This window comes from Narcine bancroftii, chromosome 7 (genome assembly GCF_036971445.1).
Source record: "Narcine bancroftii isolate sNarBan1 chromosome 7, sNarBan1.hap1, whole genome shotgun sequence".
Lineage (NCBI taxonomy): Eukaryota > Metazoa > Chordata > Chondrichthyes > Torpediniformes > Narcinidae > Narcine > Narcine bancroftii.
Genome location: NC_091475.1, coordinates 5,571,517 through 5,598,538, shown reverse-complemented (window position 1 = coordinate 5,598,538; position 27,022 = coordinate 5,571,517). Strand labels below are relative to the sequence as shown.

General features: G+C 43.4%; 2 protein-coding genes across 3 annotated transcripts in view; both read right to left on the bottom strand.

Moving 5' to 3' along the window:
• Nucleotides 1-7,520, bottom strand: part of zbtb11 (zinc finger and BTB domain containing 11) — a 43,263-nt gene extending 35,743 nt beyond the window's left edge. For both annotated transcript variants that reach the window (XM_069888643.1, XM_069888642.1), the window contains exons 1-3: nucleotides 7,025-7,520; nucleotides 2,497-2,735; nucleotides 429-660 (exon numbers count right to left, since the gene is read on the bottom strand). In XM_069888643.1, coding sequence (XP_069744744.1) covers nucleotides 429-660; nucleotides 2,497-2,735; nucleotides 7,025-7,334 — 781 coding nt within the window. In that variant the 5' untranslated portion in view covers nucleotides 7,335-7,520. The remainder of the gene's footprint in view (nucleotides 1-428; nucleotides 661-2,496; nucleotides 2,736-7,024) is intronic.
• Nucleotides 7,521-13,036: 5,516 nt separating this feature from the next.
• rpl24 (ribosomal protein L24) lies at nucleotides 13,037-26,918 on the bottom strand. The gene is made up of 6 exons (XM_069888675.1): nucleotides 26,819-26,918; nucleotides 26,614-26,689; nucleotides 25,768-25,878; nucleotides 24,357-24,493; nucleotides 17,539-17,602; nucleotides 13,037-13,154 (listed from the first exon to the last, which is right to left on the bottom strand). Exons 1-6 carry the CDS (start codon nucleotides 26,821-26,823, stop codon nucleotides 13,074-13,076), a joined length of 474 nt encoding a protein of 157 aa, XP_069744776.1. The 5' UTR covers nucleotides 26,824-26,918; the 3' UTR covers nucleotides 13,037-13,073.
• Nucleotides 26,919-27,022: the final 104 nt, after the last annotated feature.

Below are 27,022 nucleotides of genomic sequence, written 5' to 3'. Positions count from 1 at the left end.
AGTGGGCATGTTAAATGATGATGCATCTGAGGCAAGTGGATGCAGTAATACCTTCAGGAAAAATTACAATCAAAGAAGAAAGAGGAGCAGCATCACAGCGAAGGGAAAAAATGTACCCATCACGTCACTTAATACATCAGCTTTAAAGTGCTACAGTTAAGGCATAGGTCAACAGGCATTAATACCCGTGCTACTAGTTCAAAATATCTGCTTTGCTGTTATTAGTTCATGTGCCATGCAGAAAAAAACCCACTTAATATGACTTGTTTAATATTATTAGATCAGCCATGATCTAAAATGGCGGTGCTGGCCCGACGGGCCAAATGGCCTACTCCAGCTCCTATTGTCTATTAGATCACTTACCTTCCATCATTCCTTAGTAAAAATTCTGAACACAATCTAAATATGGCTGCTTAATTATTCCTCACCTGAAAGGTCCACAACTGCTTCATGACTGGACACTGCTCCTTTTTCAATGAAAAGCTCTCGAAAATATTCGCTGCTGGCTGCCAGAATGGACTTGTGTGCTTTGTACTCCTCTCCCTCAATCAGGAGTGTGACATCACAGAACTGATTGGATAGTCTCTGAAAATTCAATTGTTCCAACACTATTTGACAGTGTTTTGCAGATTCCTGTTTCACTAGGCCTTTGCTATCCACCTGGATAAAACAATTTATTTGGCAATTTCAAATTATGTAAATATGATTTCTGTCAATCAATAATTGTCTGGTTATAAAATACTTTAAGAACTACAAAAAAATGCCATTACAACTTCAATGAGCATCCTCCTAGCTCTGCTGGGCATCTTTAAAATTAGTTAGGTCTGACTCAGTGATCACAGTAATCTTTCCATTTCTGTGGCTGCCATCAATATTCAAGAGCCACCAGTAAGCCAAATTAATAACTCTGGATAAAGATATTCTTGTAAGGGGACGCTTGATATCCAAAGAAGAAAGAAAGGAAGAAATGGGAATTTAGATAGGCTTGAAATAGAAGGGATGAGGGGTTTATGCAGAGCATAAAACTGGCACAGATTTATTGATCTCAATAGCAGATTTTCAATACGGTGTTGTAACTTCAGTACCTGTAATTTTTAAAAAATCCTTCCTTAGTCGTTATGTACATTAAATAACAGAAACATTATAAATAATCCATAGAGTTTGTCATTAAATTGAGAACCGCAAAACTGTTCAAAAAAGATTTAACATGGCCTACTGAACATTCCATACAATGGCAGCGTGTTAAAATTTGAAATAATTGACCTACAAAATTTAATTTAAATCCTATTATTTTTGTAATATTTGTTGAAGGTTAAAATTAAAATCTCAGATTTTTACACAAATGCTGTGAAATGCAGAAGTCCAGGACAGTTCTTGCTGTTGAACTTTTTATAGAATACAATGGTGGAATTGTGGCCTTGCTACGATTAGCCACAATAAAGATTTGGTGCAATGGTGAATGGAATTTGGCTCCTGGCTCACAAAAGCTTTCAATTGAGATTGTGAAAAATTAGGAGCTAATGTAAAGAGAAGGGAACTTTCTCCAAGGTTTTTTGTTTTTATAGTTTAAAATTATTTCTACACATTTTGTATTCCTGGTGAATTTTAAGGCTTTTTAAAATTTTGATTGAATTTCTCCATTCCTGATAGTCCTTGTCAGGGTGGATGTGAAGATCACCATTTGTGATAGAATTTAGAATGAGGGATCACTGTTCAAAATGTTGTCCATTTAACAGAGATAAGGTAATTTTTTTTAATTAAGATGATTGTATATCTTCAAAGTTCTTAAGATGCAACAGAAACAGAATCTTTGAATGTTTTTAATATAGATGTCATGAGTGTTTTGGAAGCAAGGCATCCTTAATGTACTGCTTTCTTGCTGCCCAAACCCGAGCACTAGGTTCAACAAGATTTGACCTTTTTATTCAGTGCACGCAAGTTTGAGTAGAATTGAACATAATTCCAGGTGGGAGAAGTTTTCTTTTTTTTTTAAATCTTGGATATCTAGCAACAATATCTCTAATCTCATACTCACTTGTCTTTCTACCTCTCATTCCTTGATAGATTTTAAAAAAACTGACATCATTTTGGTTTTTCCATCTGCTGAAAGAGAGTCCTGGCATTGCGAGCAGGCTTACCAATAACCCTTTGGATGACTATTAAATCTTCAGTGCAACATCGAGCATTGACCAATGGAGTTGTTCTATATTTATGATGGTGTTTTATACAGCTATTTTTATTCCACACATGGATTTTGTTCTTTTTAATTGTCATTGCAAATTAATCAAACATAGCATTCTTTAATTAGCATTATAGGTCATTGTTACTTATCCGTTTATACCATGCAGATAGGGAGCCTTCTAATCTTCAACACAAAAAAATGGAAATTATCTTGTTAATATAGCTATAATTAAACAAAATCAATATCTGAAGCCCACAATTTCAGTTGAAACTCCACAAAATCCCTCATTTACTCATTTGATCAATACTACTTACAAACACTAATTCCTGCTTTGGAACTGTTTTCTTTCTGGTAGGCCTTGGGAGTGCATCAGACCTTCCCTCGGAATTACTCAAGTCATCATCAGTTTCATTGCCATTATCCACCACCGGAGCATCTATTCCCAACTGCTCCAGGATTTCCATTGTATCGGCACATACTGACTTGTTTCGATCGATCTTTTCCTTGCATTGTATGCATTCTTTGATGTAGTCCTTCACTTGTTTAAATATACCTGGTAAGGTTGGGGGAGGGGGGGGGGGGAAGGGGAGAGAGTCCAATTCACCAGATGACACAAAAATTTTTTTTTGAAACAAAACTTTCAAAAGTACTCTAGAGGAGATGGAATTAAAAATAATTCTTCCTGTTCAGTGCATTGTATTTCATGTTCACTATGTAGATCCTTCAGATTGGAGATTCACTTCAATTCAGTCCCCATGGGTGATTCTGGGCTTTCAGTAGCTGTCAGTTTTTTTTGTTCTATGCTGACCTATTACATTGAGGGTTTTTTTGGCATAGTGTTAACAGAACAGCTCATGTTTCAGACACATTTCAGACCTCAGGCCACAATAATAATTTCCACAATTTCACCAAACATACCTTTCTAGTTTGCATCAGAACTGGACAGTTTTTCCTCTCTAAGTATTTTCAGCATTGTCATTTACACAAATGTTTCAACAGCAAATCTCATTTCTGGGATTTTCTCCCCAATGTTCTCGTACACCCCCTTCTATGTGTATCTCCTCCAGATAGATGACCTTCAATTAACAACCTTTCACCCCTCAACCATTCACTCTAACCTCCCCACTCCTCTCCCTTCTCTACAAAATATGATTTCTGAATTTGTGCTAATGAAAGGCCAGTGATCTGACTTTTTTCTATCAACACTACTTGACCTGTTTTTATAATAGTCAAGAGATTCTAGGAAAAGGATCAGTCCAACAATGAAATGTTTTACATTCTCTTTTTCAAAACACACCCTCAGTGCTGACTTTCACTGATAAAACTAATCTTCTCTTCTCTCTTTGGTTTGGCTTCGCGGATGAAGATTTATGTAGCGGTATGTCCATGTCTGCTGCAGGCTCGTTGGTGACTGACAAGTCCGATGCGGGACGGGCAGGCACGGTTGAGATAAGTTGAAATGGGAAAAAGACTTAGGTTCTATAATAGCTGAAGAAGCTTGGATGGAAATTTGTCAAAACAGTATCCGGAAATTGATTAATGCTATATTAGCGATGATTAATTATAACTTTATACATCAATTATATTTAACACCAGAAAAATTAAAAAAAATTTGGTCTTAGTAAGTCAGACTGTTGTTTTCGTTGTGATCAGACAGCTAGTACTTTTTTACATACTGTTTGGTCTTGTGACCGATTACAACAGTTTTGGAAAGGTATTCAATCTATATTTAATAGATTATATAACATTTGTGTTGTTTTAGATCCTGATATATTTTTATTAGGGAATATGCAATCTTTAATTGATTTAGGATTAAATGATTATCAGATTTATTTTCTCTATTTAGCTTTAGCAGTGGCCAAGAAATGTATAGCATCTACTTGGAAAGATAGAAATATAATAACTTTGGATAGGTGGTATTTAGAGATGAAGTCTTGTTTAATTATGGAAAGGATATCTTTTTCAATTCAAGATAAGATGTCTTTTTATAAGTTGAAGTGGACTCCATTTGTTAAGTATATGCAATTAAGTTTGATTTAAATGTTTCTAGATGTGATATTTTAGACCTGATAAATTTTAAAAAAATTATTATTTGTCATATTTTTCTTTTTTTTGTGAGTGCTTTTTTTATTATATATTATTAATTTTACTAATTCTTCACTCTTTATTTGGGGGAGGGGAAGGGTGTTTTTTTTCTTATATATTTTCTTTTTTAGTTTTTGTATATGTAGGTTGAATTAAGTTAGGTTATTAATGTTGTATTGTAATTAAATTATTTTATTTTACACCTTTTCTTTAAATGTAATTTTCTTTTTATTCCTGTGATAAAATCTTTAAATAAAGTTTAAAAAAAAAGGCAGGCACGGTTGCAGCGGTTGCAAGGGAAAATTGGTGGGTTGGGGTTGGGTTTTTCCTCCTTTGACTTTTGTCAGTGAGGTGGGCTCTGCGGTCTTCTTCAAAGGAGGTTGCTGCCTGCCGATCTGTGAGGCGCCAAGATGCACGGTTTGAGGCGATATCAGCCCACTGGCGGTGGTCAATGTAGCAGGCACCAAGAGATTTCTTTAAGCAGTCCTTGTACCTCTTCTTTGGTGCACCTCTGTCTCGGTGCCCAGTGGAGAGCTCGCCCTAGAACACGATCTTGGGAAGGCGATGGTCCTCCATTCTGGAGACATGACCCACCCAGCGCAGTTGGGTCTTCAGCAGCATGGATTCGATGCTTGCGGACTCTGCCAGCTCGAGTACTTCGATGTTGGTGATGAAGTCATTCCAATGAATGTTGAGGATGGAGCGGAGACAGCGCTGATGGAAGCATTCTAGGAGCCGTAGGTGATGCCAGTAGAGGACCCATGATTCGGAGCCAACATTCTCATTACCAACTCTTCCATTCATTGCCACCACCTACAGTATATATCAACAGTCTCCTTTTTGCTGGTTCCTCTGCCCTTGCTCCACCTCTGTGTGCACAATCCATTCAGCCACACTTACCCACCCTCCACCATCAACCCAAAGAATCACACTCGTTCCTTTCTCCCACCTCCTTACCATGATAATTTTCCAAACCAGGTCCTATTCAGAGTAGATTCTATTGGTGTTCCACCTCCAAAATCACACTAATTTGTTTTCATCTTCTCCCTCCACTTTCTTCAAGTCTGATCCTGGGCAGAATGTACTCCAGTTTGCCTTTCCCAAACAAGCACAGAGTCTATCTTTTTCTTTCCTGTCTTCACCGTTCATCCTCCACTGAGATTCTCAATGCCTTCTCTCATACCCCACTTCCCAGCAGTTGAATGTTTTTCCATGGTGAAGTGGAACCTGACTGACATTTCATTAAAACAAGGAAAAATCAGAAATCATATTTTTGCAGAGAAGGGAGAGGATTGGGGAGGTTAAAAAGATTGTTTGAAGGGCGAAAGGTTGTTAATTGAAGCTCATCTATCTGGAGGAGATAAAAATAGAAGGGGATGAATGAGAACAGAGGAAAAAGAGAAAATCTCGAAACTATGAGGTTCACAGACAATACTGGGCAGGTCAGGGAATATTGGCAGAGAGAAAAAACTGCCCCTTATTTATCTCTCACATTAGCTTCCTTCTCCACCACTAATCTCCCCAAGCCTCCAGTATCTCCTAGAGACATTCCTCCATGTGTGGCCCCCAGAGAGGTAGAAGCTCCCTACTCTTCTCCTTCCACATTTCCACACCATCCCTGGAACTGATAGCATTCCCCTCACACCGCTGCCCCCTCCCATCCTCGCACTGCCGCTGCCCCCTCCTGACCCTCCCCACCATCGCAAGGCTGCTACCTCCTGACACGCTCCACCCTTGCACAACCCCACTCCTGACACTCCCCACCCCACTGCTTCCTCCTGACACTCCCCACCCTTGCACCGTTGTCACCCACCTTACCCTCACACCCCCCCACCCTCACTGTTGCCCCCTCCTCACACCACCACCCCCATCCACATACCCCCACCCTCACACTGCCACCTCCTGCTCACACCCTCCCAGCCACCCCTCACCTTACACCATCGCCCCCCACCTCACCCCCCCATTGCCAGCCCTCACCTTCACCCCCCTCCTCACACCCCCCCCACTGCCAGTCCCTCCCCACGCCCCTCACCTTCACCCCCCTCCTCACACCCCCCCCACGCCCCTCACCTCCCCACGCCCCTCACCTCCCCACGCCCCTCACCTCCCCACGCCCCTCACCTCCCCACGCCCCTCACCTCCCCACGCCCCTCACCTCCCCACGCCCCTCACCTCCCCACGCCCCTCACCTCCCCACGCCCCTCACCTCCCCACGCCCCTCACCTCCCCACGCCCCTCACCTCCCCACGCCCCTCACCTCCCCACGCCCCTCACCTCCCCACGCCCCTCACCTCCCCACGCCCCTCACCTCCCCACGCCCCTCACCTCCCCACGCCCCTCACCTCCCCACGCCCCTCACCTCCCCACGCCCCTCACCTCCCCACGCCCCTCACCTCCCCACGCCCCTCACCTCCCCACGCCCCTCACCTCCCCACGCCCCTCACCTCCCCACGCCCCTCACCTCCCCACGCCCCTCACCTCCCCACGCCCCTCACCTCCCCACACCCCCCCACGCCCCTCACACCCCCCCACGCCCCTCACACCCCCCCACGCCCCTCACACCCCCCCACGCCCCTCACACCCCCCCACTGCCAGTCCCTCCCCACGCCCCTCACCTTCACCCCCTTCCTCACACCCCCCCCCACTGCCAGTCCCTCCCCACGCCCCTCACCTTCCCACGCCCCTGACCTTCCCACGCCCCTCACCTTCACCCCCCTCCTTCACACCGCTGTCTCCCCTCCCCCCTCACACCCCCACCTCTCCACCAGTAGCTCTGCGAGATGTTCCTCCACGTCTGGTCGCGGGTGAAGTGGAAACCGTCGGCGCTTTCGTGGAACGAGGCGATCAGCTCCCGCCGAGTGCCGGCCTCCAGCACCACCTCCAGCTCGTCGAACTCGTCGCGGTCCTTGCGCTTCTTCTGGTAGTAGAGGGTGCCGCGGCGGACCACGTAGCAGGCGGCGGCCTTGCGGATCTTCCTCTTGACGTTGCCCTCGGTCCCCGGCGCATAAGGTTCCTTCTCGTTGGTCAGGTACCGGATGATCGCCTTGTAACTCTCCTCGTTCGACATGTCCCGGCCGCTGTCGCCAGACCGGCCGCAGCCGAGGGCGCGCCGGGAAACGCTTCAAAACCAATAGCCTTTTTTATTAGATTGAAGGTGATCTAAATATTTTATTTATTCAACGTTGGTTGGTTTCGGCCGTCGGGAGCGGGAAAGGTTTCCTCGGATAGACAAAATGGCTGCTGCACAACCGGAGGTGACGTCAGCGGCCGCGACCCTTGAACCGGAGGGACGGCAAAATGGCCGCCGTTCCCCTGCTCGAAACCTCGACTCTCTTGGCAAAGAACGAATCGGGCGGCACAAGATGTGACTCCTCCAGGTTTTATGGGGGGGGGGGACGACGACGAAATCTACTTCAGGGTCTGATGAGGGGGTCGAACGTCGCCGAGGCCCAGGGCGACCCTCCCTTCAGAAAGGGGCGAGGGTGGCGGCCGGGAAACCTGCAGCTATCTCAGGGGCTGTAGCTCAAGTCTCCTCTATTTGCCCTTCATCCCAATGGGGCCTGATCGCGTTTTTCTCCAGGGCCACGGAGCAGGTTGACATCGATGTGAGTTAGAATAGAAGTTAAATGTTGTATGTGGTGCCATGTCTGTACTCCGGATCAGCCAGGCAAAAACACGCAAGAGAGGTAGAGGGGGATTATATGGATAGGCCTGAGCCCTTCTTTCTTCAAGGAATAAGTAAATATTTCTTTCCTATGGACGCTGCAAGACTGGTCGAGTCCCTCCAGCATTTCCGTGTGCTTTTACCCCCATCACAGCGATGAGCGTGTTTCACTCACTCAGTCAGGCAGCGTGGCTGGAAAAAGAAAGTTAACCTTTGTTTGAAACCGAGAAAGTGATTAAAGGCCAGCTAGTCCAAGGGAAAATATTAGATGTCACTAAAGATGGAGTAGGGGTTTCAGAAAAATTCAAGATAATTCGGGAAATTATGTTGGATCAATTTATTTAGGTTATTTGAAGTAACATTTACAGTGGATAAAGGAGAACCAGTGGTTGTACGTTACGTTAATTTCCAGAGGCATTTGAAAATGTGCCATATTAAGAGTTTTGTGGAAAGTGCAAATAACGTAGCATAGGAGGTAAGTGTATGCCGGCATTTAAGACGAGACTGAATCTAAAAAATGTCACCTCAAAACGCTTCCACCAGCGTTGTCTCTGCTCCATCCTCAACATTCATTGGAGCGACTTCATCCCTAACATCGAAGTACTCGAGATGGCAGAGGCCGACAGCATCGAGTCCACGCTGCTGAAGATCCAACTGCGCTGGGTGGGTCACGTCTCCAGAATGGAGGACTATCGCCTTTCCAAGATTGTGTTATATGGCGAGTTCTCCACTGGCCACCGTGACAGAGGTGCACCAAAGAAGAGGTACAAGGACTGCCTAAAGAAATCTCTTGGTGCCTGCCACATTGACCACCGCCAGTGGGCTGATATCGCCTCAAACCGTGCATCTTGGCGCCTCACAGTTCGGCGGGCAGCAACCTCCTTTGAAGAAGACCACAGAGCCCACCTCACTGACAAAAGACAAAGGAGGAAAAACCCAACACCAACCAACCAATTTTCCCCTGCAACAGCGTCTGCCTGTCCCGCATAGGACTTGTCAGCCACAAATGAGCCTGCAGCTGACGTGGACATTTACCCCTCCATAAATCTTCGTCCGAAGTCAAGCCAAAGAAGATATGCCAAGTATAAAATACGAACCTTAACAGGATCTATCGCCCAGTCCAACTGCCATCAACCCTGTACAGGCTTTAAATTTTATGTGCTAATAAAATTAAAACTTTTATTAGGTGATTTGCTTTTAAAATATTGTGACAGTGTCACACCACTCAGTAAACAGCGAGTATAACTCAAAACCTACATTGTAGAGGAAATCCTGGGTCGTCTTATACAAGAGTTGTCATGTACGTATTTGTACAATGCCACTTTATGTTATGCAGCTGTCTCACAGTTCCACTGAATTGAATTCAATTTTGAAACTCGTATTGTCTGTACACAATTTTCATTTGTGTTTTCTCTGGGTGCTTCCAATCTGCTGGGATCTGCGGAGAGTTCCATGCACTTTTGTAAACATGCTGCTAGACTGGGAAAATCAGATTAGCACTGATCCCAAGAGAAGGAATTTGTAGAATGCCTATGAAGTAGTTTTTAAAAGTAGCTTGCAGGTGTGCCCACTAAGGAAAAGGCAATTCTGGAGCTAGTACCATTAAATGAACCAATTTTGATTAGGGAACTTAAAGGTACCCTTCAGAGGTAGTGATCACAATTTAATTCATGCTGCAGTTTGAGAGCATGAAGCTAAAATTGGGTGTCAATATTGCATTTGAATAAAGGTGACCACAGAGGCATGAGGGGAGCTGACCGAAGTTAACTGGAAGGGGACCCTAGCAGGAAAGACAATGTGGCAGAAGTTTCTGAAAGTAATTCACAAGAAGTATCATTCTAAAGGAAGGATAAGGCATGCAATATTTCAAAACTTAGCAGGAAGGCAGAGGATTGGGTAGTGTTTAAAAACCAAGAGAAAAGAAATAATGTAAGTGATATGAAAAATAAGCCTGCCAGTAATATAAGAGGATAGATAACAAATGCTTTTGTTTTAAATAGTGTAAAAGAGAGGCAAGCATGGACATCAGACCACTGGAAAAAGATGGAGAAGTGGTTAAAGGAAATTTTTAAAAATGGGGCATGAACTGAATATGTATTTTGCATTTGTGAAGGACACCAGTGTCAAGCTGGGTCAGAAATGAGTGTAGTCCCTATTACTAAAGAGAAGGTACTTGAGAAGCTGAAGGTGAATGTCAAGTGGACCAGATGGACTCCACCCCAACTTCTGAATGAATAGCTGAAGAGATTGTGGATGCATTAATAAGAGATTTTTCAAGAACCACTAGAGCCAGAGGAATGGAAAATTGCAAATGTTTCCCTACCCTTAAAAAGAGGCAAAGACTAGAAATTATCGGCTGGTACGTCAGTGATTAGTAAGATTCTGACCATTATTATGGATGAGGTTTTATAGTACTTGAAAGCACAATAAAAATAAGGCAGTCAACATTTCTTTGTGATCTTGACTGAAAAATCTGTTGGAATTCTCTGAGGAGGTAACAAGCAAGATGCTGTTTACTCATTTTAAGGCACCGTTTGACATGGTGCAGCACATGATAGTGTGGTATAAGAGGAAAGGTTATCAGCATAGATGGAAGATTGGGTGACGAGAAGACAAAGGGTGGGAATGAAGGGCAGAATGGTCAGCGTAGCGCTGTTACAGTACTAGCAGCTGGGGTATGAATCTAGCACAATCCATATCGGAGGTTCGGATCTGAAGCTCAGGTTTCCAATGGTTTGAACTGGACTGTGTGTGGCTGCAGAAGCGCTGGAAGCAAATCCAGACCCTCACTGATGCGGTTGGGGGGAAGACATGGACACAACTTATGCTTTTTCCGAGTTCAAGGAGGCACTTCAGGAAATATCTACTGATGGTCAATCAGTCTGCCTTACAGCAGGGAAAAGGCAATTTGTATAATATGACAAGTTATTACATGACAATAAATTGAATTTTGATATCAGTTATATCAAGAATTGATGAGAGCTGGTTTAGTGTGTACATCAGGGTTCTCAAACACTTCTCGTCTTTCTTGGCCAAATGGAAGTCTTTGGTATATTGTACAGTATGGGCTACCTATTTAAAAAACCAATGGGTGGGATCATTTTGGATTTAGCAGTGAAAATGTGCACAAATCTGTTTTGGCAAACAGTAATGAGGCCTAGCATAATGTTTTTAAAGACCTGAAGCATTTCCACTTGGAAGTCATGTGTAGAAACAAATCAAATAACTTTCATTGGACTTGTCCTTCAAAACTTTGAATTTTAAGATTTAAAATTTCTACAAAATAAATGAACTCTGACAAATTCTCAAAACTGCCAACCATGTCAGTGGAAATCTTGGAAGACTGCTGATGTAGAAATGGAGCCCTTAACTCACTAATTAATTCTTCCACACTGCTATTTAATATTAAGTCCATATATGTGCTGAATCAAGTTGTTTAGAAAAATTATCTTTGATAGCCACTGAGCTACTTTTAAAATCATGAATGCGTTGACTTTAACGTGCAACTTCAGATGGAATTCCACTCAGTCATGGCTGAACCAAATGGCATTATGATAGCACATTACTGTATAGTGAATAAAGTTCTTCCAAATAACATGCATTGTGACTGCATGTTTTAATACTGCTTAGTCCAATTGGTTTTGCAATACCAATTTAATCTGAGGCTTTTCATTCTATCATAATCCCATCTTCTGATGTAGGACAACTCAAATTTTCTCCACTGTAAATGCAAATGCTTAATGTTTTAGTTCAAAATTGTCTGTTGCATTTTTCAAGCTACAGATCCCTGCACATTTCTAGGTAATATTGGACAACAATTTAACACCACAATCCACAGGTTTCTTGCCCAAATAGGAAAAAAAAACTATTTTGGGGCATGATCTTGTAATTATTTCAATGAATCAACACAACTTCAATGATGAGCAAAAATTGAATGGTTAGTCTTCTAAGTCATGGTAGTCTAAACTGAAGAGCATAGATTTAAAGGATATTTGCAGAGCACCTTTTTGGTCTATACATGGAACAAAGCTGCCAGAGTGGTAGAGGTAACTTAGAGAGACATTTGGACGAATACATGGTCAGGAATTTGCTTGGTGGATATGACCAAACACACACAATGAGATTAGCACAATTGGGCAACTTCAGTCAGCATGGACAAGTTAGCCCAAAGGGTTTATTTTTCTGCTTCTCACTCTTGACCCTGGTTATTGGGCTAATGCTTAGAACAAGTTGGTTAGACCTGTCAGCCACAAACGAGCCTGCAGCTGACGTGGACATTTACCCCTCCATAAATCTTCGTCCGCGAAGCCAAGCCAAAGATATCCACTGCAGAGGACTAGTTTGAAACATGAGAGATGAAGGGGTCTTGACAGCATGGATAGGAGAAAATCTGTACTGTTGCAGGGAATCTAAAACAAAGAATCACTGCTTACAAATGAAGGGTTTTCCATTGAAGACAGCTGAGGCCTTTCTGCTGAGGATTGAAAGTTTGAAGCGTCTTCCCTGAAGGCAGCGAAAACAAGAATGAAAGGCTGAGGTAGATAACTTTATAAGCAAAATAAAGTTTACTTTGACACAGGTGACCACTCTTTAGCATCAGCTTGTTAACGACTTAGAGGAGCAATCCTCATAGTCTTATTACTTCTCTTCTCAGTTCCATGCACATGACTGCTCAACTTCCTATTCTTTTTGCCAGTTACATTCCGATTACAGTAAAACTAGTATCCAGCATTTATGGGCATTGGTAGATGCCAGATTTTTAAGGTATCTGATCAGCAATGTGAATGGAATGAGCCATGTGCAAAGAAAGATCTTTTCAAATGAGTTTTCTTCTGTAACATTTGGACCACTTCACTCCTTGTCCCTATTTTTACATCCCACCAGTTGATACTTATTTAATACAGTTTTAACTGAACAGTGAAAAGGAAAACAAGATTTGGATAGTATGTTTACAAATAAATAGCTATAAGATGGCTTATAGCCACTTCCCCCTTTAAAATGAGAGTATATTCATCATAATTAACAATGCCCACTTCAAATTATTCACAATTTCAGAAAGATGTACGTTAACTTTTGATTGAATCAGCATGGACCAGAATCATAACTAGATGTTATTCAGGCTTTTATTTTTATAACATTCTTTTAGCGCTTTCCACCAACACGTGGAGCCTGTGCCTTCATTGGCTTAGCAAATTTCTGTTTCGGTGCAGTTTTCTGAGCAGCCTAGAAACAAGTGAAAGTTCTGAAATTAATACAGATTCTGGAATTTTATATTAAAATATTTACCACACAGTAACAGATTTATGGTTAGCAAATTTCATCCTAACCCCATCAGTTTCCGAACTTGCATATTCACGCAGAATACTTTTAATCTTGGACTTGAAAAGATTAGGATATGTCCACTTTGGGCAAGTTTCTTCCAAAGATTATAGTTTAAAAAGCACCGGGAAAGGTGGGTGTGTGTTAATTTTTAGTTTTTAATTTTTTTTTCATTTATAGCACAGTAGAAGCTAATTCTGGCCATTTAATCCAGTGCCACCCAATTAGACCCAAATTACCTACAATCCCATACGTTTTGGAGGGTGGGAGGAAACTGGAACACCCAGGGAAAACCCATGCAGACACGGAGAACATACAAACACTATACAGACTGCCGGATTTTAACTCATGTCGCTGGCATGGTAATAGCATTGTGCTAACCATTACACTAACCTGGGAGTGGGACGATGAATGAGAAGATCGTTTAAAAAGCACCTATGGGGATGCTTGGCTAAATTTCTCCATCAGCTAAGGAGAGCTTAAGCAGAGCAGCAGTGGGTGAGTGGCCCAGTGTAGGAATGGAGTTAGGGACTTTAGCTCCAGAGGCCTCAGGGAGCAGACGCCAAGGTACAGGTATGGTCAATTAAGATCTTTTCATAGTAACAAAGTTTATAGTAGATATTAAAGTTAAGGCAAGTGGTTTGCTCCATTTGTAGGATGTGAGATATCCAGGTCCCTGACGACGACTACTGCAAGCTGCAGCTCCTTATGAACAGTGTTAGGAGAATTTGGAGCTGGATGATCTATAAATCATTCTGGAGGGGGTAATAGACAGAAGCTACAAGGAGACAGCCACATCCAAAAGCCAAGTAGCTGGATAACTGTTAGAAGAGAGAATGGAAATGGGCAGTCCAGCACATTGTAGCCATTCCATCAACAATACTGTTTTTGATGCTTTTTTTTGGGGGGTGGGAAGAAAGGAGGAGAAAAAAAATATCTACCAGGGCCATGTCGTAGTGGTCAGGTCTCTAGCACAGAGTCTGGTTCTTTGGCTTAGAAGGGAAGGAAGGAGTAATGGAGTGCTATATTTATTGGGGATTCGTTAGTTAGGATGTTTTGTGCAAAAATAGAGACTCCCAGATGGCAATGTTGCCACCCAGGTGACAGGGTCAGGGATATCTCAAATCGAGTATAGAGCATTCTCAAGCGGGAGGGTGAGCAGCCAAATATCATGGTCTACATTGATACCATGACACAGATACCAGGGATGTAGGTTAACCAGGTGTAAATTGTGCTGCAATAACCTGTTACTGTGCCACATATTTAAATTTAAAATGTAGTCAATTGGAGGGTTTAAAATGTGCTTTTTTTCAATAAAACTATTAGTAATAAGAGAGAAGATGGATCAGTCCATGGAATTACGATGTGACCATTGGAGACTTAGCTGACACAAGGACAGATTTGGCTGACAGAGATTCCAGGGTTTAAATGTTTTGAGGGATGGAAAGTAAGGGTTTTTTTTGGAGTGGGGGGAAGAGGCAAAATTAGTATCACATCACCAGGATGTTGTGGAGAGATTTTCTCCCAAGTCAGCATGGGCAGAAGTCAGATTCAGGAAGGAAGCAAGCAATCATTGCATTGGGAGTAGTCTATCAGTCCCCCACCCCACCCGCAAAAGCTCTCCGTACACTGATGAGCAGATAAGTCAGCAGATTTTGGAATGGTGCAGAAATAACAGGGTTGTTCTTATGGAAGACTTCAACTTTGCAAATAATGACTGGCACCTTACTGCAAGAATTTGTCAGATGTGTCCAAGGATTCTTGACCCAGGAAGTGGACCAGCTGATGAGAGGAAAGGCCACGCTGGATCTAGTACTGGGTAATGAACCTGATTGGGTGCAACCTCTCAGTGGGGGAGCATTTCAATAGTGGCCTTCTGCATAGCCAATGTTCAAAGATAAGCGTTTAATTGGGGAAGGCGTAATTCCAATGGGAAGAGCAAATTGGGAACAGATTCTTGGAGGAAAAGCAGAGGCAATACTTAGAAACAGTAAAGAAAGATGGTAGGATAAGGGAACAGTGGTTGATGAGAGGTGAGAAGAAATCATACACAAGATTTAGGAAGCAAAAGATGAAAAAGGCTCTTAAGAATTATATGGTAGCCAGGAAGGAACTCAAGGACTTGTAAATCTAGAAGGAGCCACAAGAAGGCTTTGGCAAGTAGAATTAAGGAAAAGCCCAAGGCGTTCTCTACATACATGAAGAACAGAAGAATGACAAGAGTGAAGTCGAGCCAATTAAGGCTAAAGGAGGCAAATGTGCCTGGAGGACCAGAGAGACTGGTCAATTTGAGGTCAGAAAAAAAAAAGCTTATGAGCTGAAGGATATTGATGTTAAGAAAGAAGAACATCTTAAAAACATTATTATAGATAAGTCCCTGGGACCAGATGAGATATACCCCTGGTTACTACTGGAAGCTAAGGAAGAGTCTGCTGGGCTGTGGCAATGATCTGTGTGTCCTCCCTGGCTACAGGCGAGGCACCCCAAAGGTTTGGAGAATGGCAAAAGTGCTCTCCTTGTTTAAAAAAGGTAATAGGGAGAATCCAGGGAATAATAGACTAGTGAGTCTTTGTCAGTAGTGGAAAGGATTTTTAGGGACAGGATTTATGAGCATTTGAAGCATAGTTATATCTCATGAGCGAATTGAGATTTTTGAGGAAGTAACAAAACAGATTGATGAAGGTAAGGCAGTAGATTTGGTGTATATTAATTTTAGTAAGGCATTTGACATGGTCTTCCCATGGTAGGCTTATTCAGAAATTCATGATCCATGGAACTGAAGCTCTGTGGATTTAGAATTGGCTTGCCTGCAGAAAGCAGAGGATAGCAATAGATGGAATGATTTCTGCCTGGAGGTCAGTGACCACAGACATTTGTTCTTGGACCTTTTATCTTTGATTTTTTTAATAAATGACTTGGACGAAGAAGTAGTTTGCAGATGTCAAGAAGGTTGGACGTTTTGTGGATAGTGTAGAATATTATTGTAGGTTACAGAGAATGTAGACAGGATACAGAATTGGGTGGAAAAGTGAGTGATGGAGTTCAATCCAGTCAAGTGTGAAGTGATGCATTTTGGAAGGTCAAATTTGAAGGCAAAGTACATGGTTAATGGCAGGTTTAACAGAAAGACCTTGGGGTTAAAGTCCAGATCTCTCAAGGTGTCCAGGCAGGATGACAGAGTATTAAGATGACATGCTATCCTTCATTTGTCAGGGAATTAAGTTCAAGAGTTATGAGGTAATGTGGCAGCTCAAAAAACTGAGATCACACTTGGAATATCGTGTTAATTTCTGGTCGCATCACCTCAAGAAGGATATGGAAGCTATGGAGAAGGTGCAGAGATTTACCCTGATGTTGCTTGGATTTGAGGAGTCTTATGAGGCAAGATTAACAGAGTTTAGGGGTTTCTCTTTGGAGCGAAGAAGGATGAGAGATAACTTAGAGGTATACAATATAAATGAGAGGCACAGAAATGGTGGACAGCCAGCACCATTTTCCCAGGCCTAGACTAGCAAACACCAGAGGACATCTGCACAAGGTAAGGGGGAGGAAGGTTTAAGGGATACACACGCCAGTGCAGTGGGTGCCTAAAATTCATTGCTGGAGTTGGTGGGGGGGTGTGTGGAGGCTGGTACAATAGGAACATTAAAAGCCTCCTAGACAGGCACATGAATGCAAGAAAAAAAAGCGGCAAGAGATCAGAAAGGTTTAATTGGTTGAATAGGTTGGTATACCTATAGTGGACCTATACTGTGCTGTAGTGTTCCAAATTTGATATGACTATTTATTCTTTATATTTAAATTCCACAAGCAAAATGATCTTTTGTCTATTCCGCTGCACTCATGACTGGCTGCCGCTTCTCTCTTGGATAAAACAACCCCTTTTCAAATCTTTTCTGATACAATCCCAATTTTGGTAATTATCCAGTAAACCCTTTTCACTTTTTCCAGTCTCACCAATTTTCCAATCCAAGAAAAAATTTAAACAAGATTACATACTGTTCAACAAATGCAAAATAAATTATTGCTTTATTTGCCTTTAAAAAAAATAACCTGTTACTTGTTAAACCTTGATGCAATTATAATCCCAACCTTTCATTCTTCCACTCAAAAAATTTATACAAATATTTGATCACATTCCTACTATCAAATCACACCTCTCAATTATTGTATAATAAAACACATTTACCAAGTATTGTCCAAGATTATTAACACCCTTCTGTATTTTGTCAGGAATTTCTTATTAGCACCTCCACAAATAGAAAAACAATTAAAAAGAGTTCATTACCTTGGTTGTAGGTGCACTAACTTTCTTTGCTGCAGCTTTGGCCTTCTTAGCCTCCTTGGCAGCTCTAAACAAGGAAAAAAGGCACATAGCTTCTTTAATATCTCCTAATTCCTGCCAATCAAGGACATTTCTTCTTTCCTCCCATACTCTTTGTTTCTAAACAAAGGCAATTAATTAAAAACATCAACAGTCTAGCATTTTTCATAGATGCTGCTTGATCCGATGATAATTTTCTATCGCTGAATTTAGATTTCAAGCAAATGTAATAATTTTCTCTTGCTTTAATTTACTGACACCTTTCCAGTAATATCCATTTTGAAGACTTGCTTCTCTTTTTACCAGAGTCTCGTTTTTCTACTCGGCAATAATCAGAATGCTACCAAAACTTACCACAGGTGCCTAATCTTTTATCCAGGATTGTCAGGACCGGACACCTGCCGATGTTCGGAATCATCTTGATTTCAGTCCCTTTAAGCCCACCCGAGTCACGCTGTCGCATCCATACCCCTTGCCCACCTAAGTTGCACTACCACCTCTCTCTCTCCCCCTTCCTCGCCCACCTGAGTCGTGCTGCTGTCTTCCTCATCCGCCCGAGTCGCAGTGCCGTCTTCCTCCATTGCCAGACCAAGTCACACTGCCGCACCTCTCCCCCTCGCCCGCCCGAATTGCACTGCTGCCTCTCCCCTCACCCAAACAAGTCGTGCTGCCGTCCCTTTCTCTCCTCGCTCCCTCCCCCACACCGCTGTACCAACACCAGAATGGCCCTCTTCTTGGTTCCCCTGCGCTGAGTTTCAACTGCATGGGGGAGTATAAGTAGCGACAACAGCCATTGAGGTGCTGTGCCAACTGAAAGCACAAGTATAGACGATTCGGAGGTGATTATAAATAGTGGAACATGACGGGATACATGGGAGTTGAGCTGGGGTCGCATTGGGTCATGTTTGGTGCCAAGCTTCATTTTTGATGTCATCTACTGAAAAAAATTCCCAGTTTTTGTATAAATTGCCAGTTTTCAGAATTCCGAATGAAAGGTTAGCCGCCTTTATTATATGTAGAGCATTTACCTCAGCAACAGATTATTTTGGCCCAAATCATTCCACACAAATGCAATTTCAATAACATTTATAGGTTTCAGGCCCTGTAGTGCACGTCGAAAGAACCAAAGACTTGTTGATCCAAACCAAGGCTTTTATTACCTAAAAGATTGGAGCATATCACAAGTAGGTCGACCAGTCCAGAATGACCTGGTCTGGTAGGAACAATCCTTTAAGACCTGCCAGTGGGTGTGGCTATGCTCTCAGCCAATCACAGTCATTCTACACGACAATCCATACATATCCACATTGGTGATAGAATCTGTACTATCACATTCACCCCTTTGAGAACCGACCCCAGGGTGGAAGGAGGTTAGGGGTCAGAAGGCCTGACCATCCGGCGTGGTGCCGGGATTGGGGTCGCCGCCAGGCCAGTAAGGTGCGGCCACTACTTCGCTCAATTCCCTAACGGCGTTGTCGACAGTCTGGCCTGAGCTGGTGGGGTGGTGCTGGTCCCTCTGTTCAAGCAAATGACCTGGGGGAGAAGGAATAGGGGGAGGTTGGATTAAAGGCACTGCTGCACCTGATCCGGCTTGGGCTAGGTGCTTTACCAAGACTGTGTCCTCCCGTCCATCCGGGTACTCAATGTAGGCATAATGCAGGCTCGCATGGAGCAGAGTCACGCGGTCAAGCAAGGGGTCATTCTTCGAGTACCAGATGTGGCGTTCTAAGAGGACTGGACTGGGAACCGTGAACCATGCCGGTATGGTCGTACCCGACTTGGATTTTCTCAGGAAAGAGAACATCCTTTCATGGGGGGTGGCATTGGTCGCGGTGCATAGGAGAGAGCAGATGGAGTTTAAGGCACTAGTGAGCACATCCTGCCATTGAGAGGTGGGGAGACCTTTGGACCAGAGGGCAAGTGTAACCGCTTTCCAGACGGTGGCATTCTCTCTTATGACTTGCCCATTACCGCGTGAGTTATAGCTGGTGGTCCTGCTTGAAGCAATCCCACGCTCCAGAAGGTACTGCCGCAGCTCTGCGCTCATAAACAAGGACCCCTGTCACTGTGGATGTAACTGGGGTACCCGAAGATGGCGAAGATGCTGTGCAGGGCCTCTATAACTGAGGAGGCAGTCATGTCCGAGCAGACACAGCGAACGGGAAGCTGTACGGGAGTACTTGTCGATGGCTGTAAGGATGTAGGTGTTTACGGTTGGTCGACGGTAGGGGCCCCTTGAAGTCTACGCTGAGACGCTCAAAGGGGCGGGTGGCTTTGATGACGTGGGTGTTCTCCGGACAAAAGAAGTGGGGCTTGCACTCAGTGCAGGCTCGGGTCATGGAGCGAATCTCCTTGACCGTGTAGGGCAGGTTGCGAACTTTGACAAAGTGTGCGAACCTAGTGACCCCTGGATGACAGAGCTCCTCGTGGAGTTCCTGCAGCCTGTCCAGTTGTATGTTGGCACAAGTCCCCCTGGAGAGCGCATCTGGCAGGTCATTGAGTTTACCTGGCCAATACAGTATGTCATAATTAAAGGCGGAGACCTCAATACTCCACCTGGCGATTTTGTCATTCTTGATCTTACCTAGCTGGGTATTGCTAAACATGAAGGAGACCGCGCGTTGGTCGGTCAGCAGCGTAGAGTGCCTGCCAGTGAGGTAGTGTCTCCAACGACGTACTGCTTCGACTATGGCCTGGGCCTCCTTCTCGACAGAAGTGTCGGCTCTCAGGACCCGGAGGGTTCGGTTCTGGAGAAGGCTACCGACCAGCCGGCTGGCCTGGTTCAAAATGGCTGCCAGTGCAAAATAAGACAAATCGCATTCGACTTGGAATGGAATGGTCTCGTCGATGGCGTGCAGCAGCGAGGTCAGATTTCATGCTCTGGCTTCGGTTGACAGGGGGAAGGTGGTGGTCTTGATGAGTGGCCATGCCTTGTCGGCATAGTGTGGAACCCATTGGGCATAGTAAGAGAAAAATCCCAGGCAGCGTCTGAGTGCCTTCTGGGTGTGTGTGTGTGTGTGGGGGGGGGGTGTCAAGCCCATGAGGGGACGCATGCGGTCAGGGTCTGGCATGACCACCCCGTTCTCCACCACACAGCCTAGAATTGCGAGCCAAGTGGTCCGGAAGACACATTTCTCAATTGTAGGTCAAGTTCAGCCAAGTTGCAGCCTGAAAAAATTTCTCAAGGTTGGCATCATGATCCTCCGTGTCATGGTCACAGATGGTGACATTGTCCAGATACAGGAAAGTAGCAGTCACCCCGTTATGGTCCACCATCCGGTCCATTTCCTGCTGGAAGACGACACCATTTGTGACCCCAAAGGGTACCCTGAGGAATTGATACAGTCACCCATTCGCTTCGGAGGCCGTGAAAGGCCAGTCTTCTCGGCGGATTGGGAGCTGATGATAGGCCGAACATGTCGATGGTGGAAAATACACGATATTGGGTGATCTGATTCACCACATCCGTGAGAGGGGGTACAAATCCAGGAGTTTGAAACGGTTGTTTGTCTGGCTGTAGTCAACCACCATCCGCGGCTTCCCAGTTTTTAACAACTACCACCTGGCCCCTCCATGGACTCAAGCTAGGTTCAATAATGCCCTCATCCAGCAGTCTGCGCACCTCACTTGTGATAAATTTCCTGTGTTCATAACTATATTGCCGGCTTTTGATGGCCACAGGCGCTAGCGGAGCAACTCGGAGGGTGGAGAGACTACAGGTGAGGCCCCAGGGGTGGGCGGCTCGGGCTGCTGCTGGCAGGAGGGTCTGGGGTGGAATGGTTAGACGGAGAGTGGAGCGTGAGGCCCTTCAAAGTATTGGGAAATGGTTTGAAACTGGCACTGAAAATCCAGTCCCAGCAGAGTAGGGGTGCACAATTGGGGAAGGACTAATAGTTTGAAGTCTGTGAACGTGATGCCCTGGACTTTCAGGGTTGCCACGCAGTACCCCTTTATCCCAGTCGAGTGCGATCTGGTTGCCAATGAAATTCTATGTGCAGTGGGGAGAATAGCCAGTCCGCAACGGTGGGCCGGGTCTGGGCGGATAAAACTGTCAGTTGAGCAAGTCAAATAAGCAATTGGTATAGTGTCCATGCACTTTAATCAGTTCGATTGCTTTTGGAAGGGTTGGGAGAGAAGTCCTGGTCGAGGGTTATTGATGCAGATACTTGTAATGGGGACATCACGCAAACAGTTGGGCCTGAAAAAAGTGTTGGGGAGTTGGTGTTGTTGCCTGCAGCCAACGGTCGGTGTTGGGGGTCGTTGATTGCCGTCGGTGGTGGGGCGGTCAGCGGCGGCGGGTCCCTGGTCAGTTGGGGCTTCACATGAGGCATTGTGTTTGACGGTGGCCATTTTGGAGTGATAGACTACAGCAAAGTGGCCGTTTTTAAGGCACTTCTGCCACCTGGTTTTTCTCGCCGGGCACTGGGACCTGCTGTGCTTGTTCCTCCCGCATAAATAACACTTTGGGGTTGCCTCGGGGAACGTAGCGGCAGTAGTAGGGTAGAGGGAGGGCATCCTACTTACATCAGAGTGTGGGGTCCAGCCCCGAAAGTACATGTCCATACTTAAGGCCACAGCCTCCATCGTCTCTGCGATCTGGATCACATCCTTTAGGTTTTCTCCCCCATGCTCTAGCAGGCGCTGCCTCACCTCATTCGATCGAACCCCGGCCACATAGGCATCCTGAATCAGATTGTCTGTGGTCACCGCAGCAGTTCTGTCTGTGCACAGTCCCTGCCCATTGCCCTTAGTGTCTGAATATAAGCTCTAAGGACTCACTGGGCTGTTGCCTCCTAGAAGCAAGTTTGTACCGAGCATAGACCCTGTTCACCGGTCGCTCGTAGAGCCCTTTCAGCACCTTCATGGCAGCGGCGTAAGTGGTCACATCCTGGACACTGGTAGACTCTCGGGGACACCATAGTCATCAATATTAGTAGTCGATGGATGTCCTCTATCATGGCAGGATCAGAGAGCTTCAAGTATGTTTCGAAGCATCTTACCCAGTGCTTAAAGTCATTTGAGGTTGTAGCTGACTGTGGGTCAATGTCGAGGTGTTCCAGCCATTGCATACGCTCCATCCCTTCAAAATTTTTTAATTAATAAAATTGTAGTGCGCGTCGAAAGAACCAATGACTTGTTGATCCAAACCAAGACTTTTATTAACTAAAAGACTGAGCATATCACAAGTAGGTCGACCAGTCCAGAATGATCTGGTCTGGCTAGGAGCAATCCTTTAAGACTTGCCAGTAGGTGTGCCTACACTCTCAGCCAATCACAGTCATCCTACACTACCATCTGTACAGATACACATTGGTGATAGAATCTGTACTATCACAGGCCCATCCTTGATTCCAGATATCCACAAGGTCTGCAGTCCTTTAGCTCTCAGCTGTGTTCAATGTCATGCACTATTTCATCCATTCAGTAAATCATCTCAAAATTATCATTGTTTGTAATTCTATTTTGTGGGTTATCATTTATTTTAACGAACATTTCCTTTCCTATACAGGGAACCCCAGCTTACAGTGGTTTAGTTTATGGAAATTTATCCTAATTTACACAAATTACCCAAAAATTGAGACCAAAAAAAAAAATCACATTTATGTGGGAGAAAAGTAAAATGAGAAACAAGCTTGAGAAACATGGTTGACTTACTTACTCCCCCATCCCCACATAAATGCATTTTCAAATGACTTGGATTTGTGTTAATGAAAACCGTAATTTTCTAGCTCCCTCCCTCCCTAACATTGGGATCAAGGGGGACTGCGTTAATGACTGTAAGCTGCAACAATCCTTGGGTAATGTAAAACATCTTTCCAATCATGGCCTTTATTTATGGAGACAAGAAAACACAGTTGCTGGAATCTGGACCAAAAAACTGGATGAACTGTGTTTCAAGCAGTATCTCATGACAGCAGAGGTGTGGTGGGGAAAAGGAACGAGTTCTGTTGCAGGTCTTATTTCTAAGGCATCAACAATGTCTCTTGCCCTCCACAGATGCTACTCAAACTGTTGAGTTCTTCCAATAGTTTTTTTTGTGTTTCTTTTTAAAAACTCATTTACTCATTTTATTCACTTCCATCTACTTCACATTACACTCACACTTACAACAATTCAAACTTGTCTCTAATTATATTTTTCTCCCTAATCCCTCTACCAATGTTTCCAACCTTTTTCAGTTAAAGCCCCAGCTAGGCATCCAGCCTAACGTGTCATGACCCACCCTACTCACCAGTGGCAAAGACTGAGCAATGTTTTCAAGTCAAAGGCAGCTCTGCAAGAAACACATCTTATTTAATTTAAAGTATTTTATTGAACGTTTTTAAAGATCCACATGGAAACACGCTATGGCCCACTAGCCAGGAAATTCTGCTGTAAGCCAACACAGTTCAAAAGGCAACATGAAAAGTGGCGTTGTGTCCCCATTCTCTGCCACTACTCAGCTGAACTGGTCACTGAATACCTCAATTTAGTCTAAAAATATGACCCTTTTATTCCAGTCATTCATCACTTTCTTGCTTAACTGTAGCTTCTCACAATTTGAACACACCAAAAGACACAAATTTCTTGTTTATTAGTTACACCATTGATAATGAAAAGACCTTGCCTGATTCATCTTTGACCCATCTCCAATAATACTACGCCATTTGAAAAATCCTTTCCATCTCCACTACTCCAATTTACAAAATGAAAGATTTTAAATTGCATATTAAAGCAAGTAGATAATGTTTACAGAAAAACTATACTGGAGATTATTTCTCCAAAACTCATTCAGATCTTACCTGATGGCTTGTTCTCGTTGAGCCTTACGCACTTCTGGCTTCTGATTCCTTTTGGCCATAATCTCAGCCAAAGAGGCACCAGTGATAGCTCTTTGGAACTTCACTGCACGACGAGAGCGCTTTTTCTGAATCTCTTCCTAAAAGTGATGAGAGAAAAACTCGACTGTTATACCATTTTTAGCTTCAATTTCCAATTCCAAATAATAATTTCAGTAGTAAAATAACAGTAACTATTAGTCCTGAATGCAATGCTGATTATTTGCATTAATAAAACAGCTTTTAAGTTTAAGATATTACAGGAATATACAATGCCATCAATGTCCTCAAGTAATTCCAAAACCATCCAAGAATTCAAATACACTGGAAGAGCTATTAAGGGATTATTTGAACAAGGAGGAGCTTGCATGATTTTACAAGGCACCAAATTACCACGTCCTACATGTGAAACGATAGCAAAACACCAATATACAAGTGTGCTTCTTGACATTATATTGTAGAAGGGTGCTGGAACAAACAACCAAAGTGATTCTCTGGGGAAAAAAAAAGTTCTAAAAAAAAAACTGAACAGGATTATTTAAAAAGTTTTTAGATGTAAACATATGGATAATGAGAATAGGGAAATAAAAAAATCTTATCAGTTAGAAATTCACTGAATTCCATCAACCAAACTCGCAATGTCACACATGATAGAAAGACCACCTTTTTTCCCCCCCTTCCCAACTCTATTCCCTATTATAAATAATTTACAAAAGATCAACTAAAATGTCCCCAAAATACCAGTCAGAAAACAACAATCATTTCCTTCAAAACAGACAGTTGACAGTCCAATTTGAATATGGAAGTTACTAATAAGGACCAAGATTTGTTAAGCTATACAAGAATTCAAGTTCAATTACTCAAAATAAAATGAATCTTGTACAATAATTGTGGAGATGGCCTTACAAGACAATTTCAGAAATGACTCCCCTCCCTCAACAGCATCTACTGCTGCCTTGGAAAAACAGCCAACATTTAAGAGACTCATCCCATCCACACTTTCTTCATTCCCCTCCCACCAAAAAGATTCACCAGTACCAGACCATCGTATTCAAGTTAGTTTCTTTCCTTCTTCAATGAAGCTCAAAATAGTAAGATCCCTTTGTTCTATACAATCTGATCTCCAACTGCATTTTCATGGGGATTTGTTTGTGGAACTACATTTGGACAGCTCTCAAAACTTATCACTGCATCTTAGTACATGACAATAAATTTGTTCCACAAGCCCAAACAATAATGCAACTATTTGTGATCTTAAAATACATCTTACCAGAGCAATACACATTGTAATCATAGTGTATAAAATTGCATCTAATTCAATACGAAATTGCCTGTTTATATATTTCGAGTCCTCAAATCACAAAATCTCACTTACAGACTGTCCCTTTTTGTGCTTGCGCCTGTACAATACAGTCCAGTTGATTTGTCGAGGGTTTCTCTTGGAGAGGAAGGCAGATTCACATTTTGAGTTCAGAAACTGGAAAACCTACAATTAATTGGAAAAAGAAACACTATAGACCTTGCCTAGATACACTTGTAATTAGCTTTTTTATTCAGCAGGTGATTTGTGCCCAAGAGTGAATTCAATAACTATTTTAACTTTGCAAGATATATGCCAAGGCTCTAACCAGGATTCAAAAAAAGTTGGCATTGAGTCATTTAATGAAATAATAGATCAGAAAATAAAAGAACTGATCATAGAAAGCAGTTTTAAATATCTAGGAGTGGGATGGGGAAGGTGCGAGGAAGGGAATTTACCTGAATACCCAGCCACAATCGGTAAAGCAACAAATGCGATGCTCAGGACACCATCATTATAGCACAAATCGGAGTACAGTAAAACTCTTAGTACAAGTGAATTTTCCAGTTGCTTGAGACTCCGTGTTAAATGATTGGCAAGGCGTGCAAATCTTAAGCTTCCACATTTTTTACCTCTATACTTTCTGCTTTTTTTTTTGCTGGTTGCTTGAATTCCAGATAGTGGGTTTTTACTGTAGATTGTCTAGAAATAATTAATAGTAAAGCAGACCTTGGAGAGGTTCATAAAAGAGGATGCAAAAAAGTAAATATACTACTTAACCAAGAACCAGCACAGATCGCAAACAAATTCATGGGCAAATGGGACTCAATACAAGCTGGGAGCAAAGCACGAAAAATTTAAAGGGCTTCAAATTTACAACTCCAGCCAAGCGGCTGGGGTACTTGGAGGGGCTCTCGTTACCTTCCCGTCGATCCTGGCATAGCGCTTCCCGTGACCGGGGTAAATCTTGTACCCGCTAAAACTGCACAGTTCGACCCTGGGGAAACAAATACAACGTGCCCATCGTTTTTCGTACTCATCGATACCAAGAGGTGACTGAAGTCGCAGTCACTTTCGAAGCTAAATCGGTCGATGGAAGCAGATTAAAACTTGGCGGAACACTCACTTCATGTCGACGGTCAAAATGGCAGCGCAAAGAGGGGGAGGGGAGAGGGAATTGTGGGTAAGAGAGGTGAATGGGATTGTGGGTAACAGAGGGAATTGTGGGTAAGAGAGGGGGGGGGGAGAGGGAATTGTGGGTAAGAGAGGGGGGAGGGAGAGGGAATTGTGGGTAAGAGAGGGGGGAGGGAGAGGGAATTGTGGGTAAGAG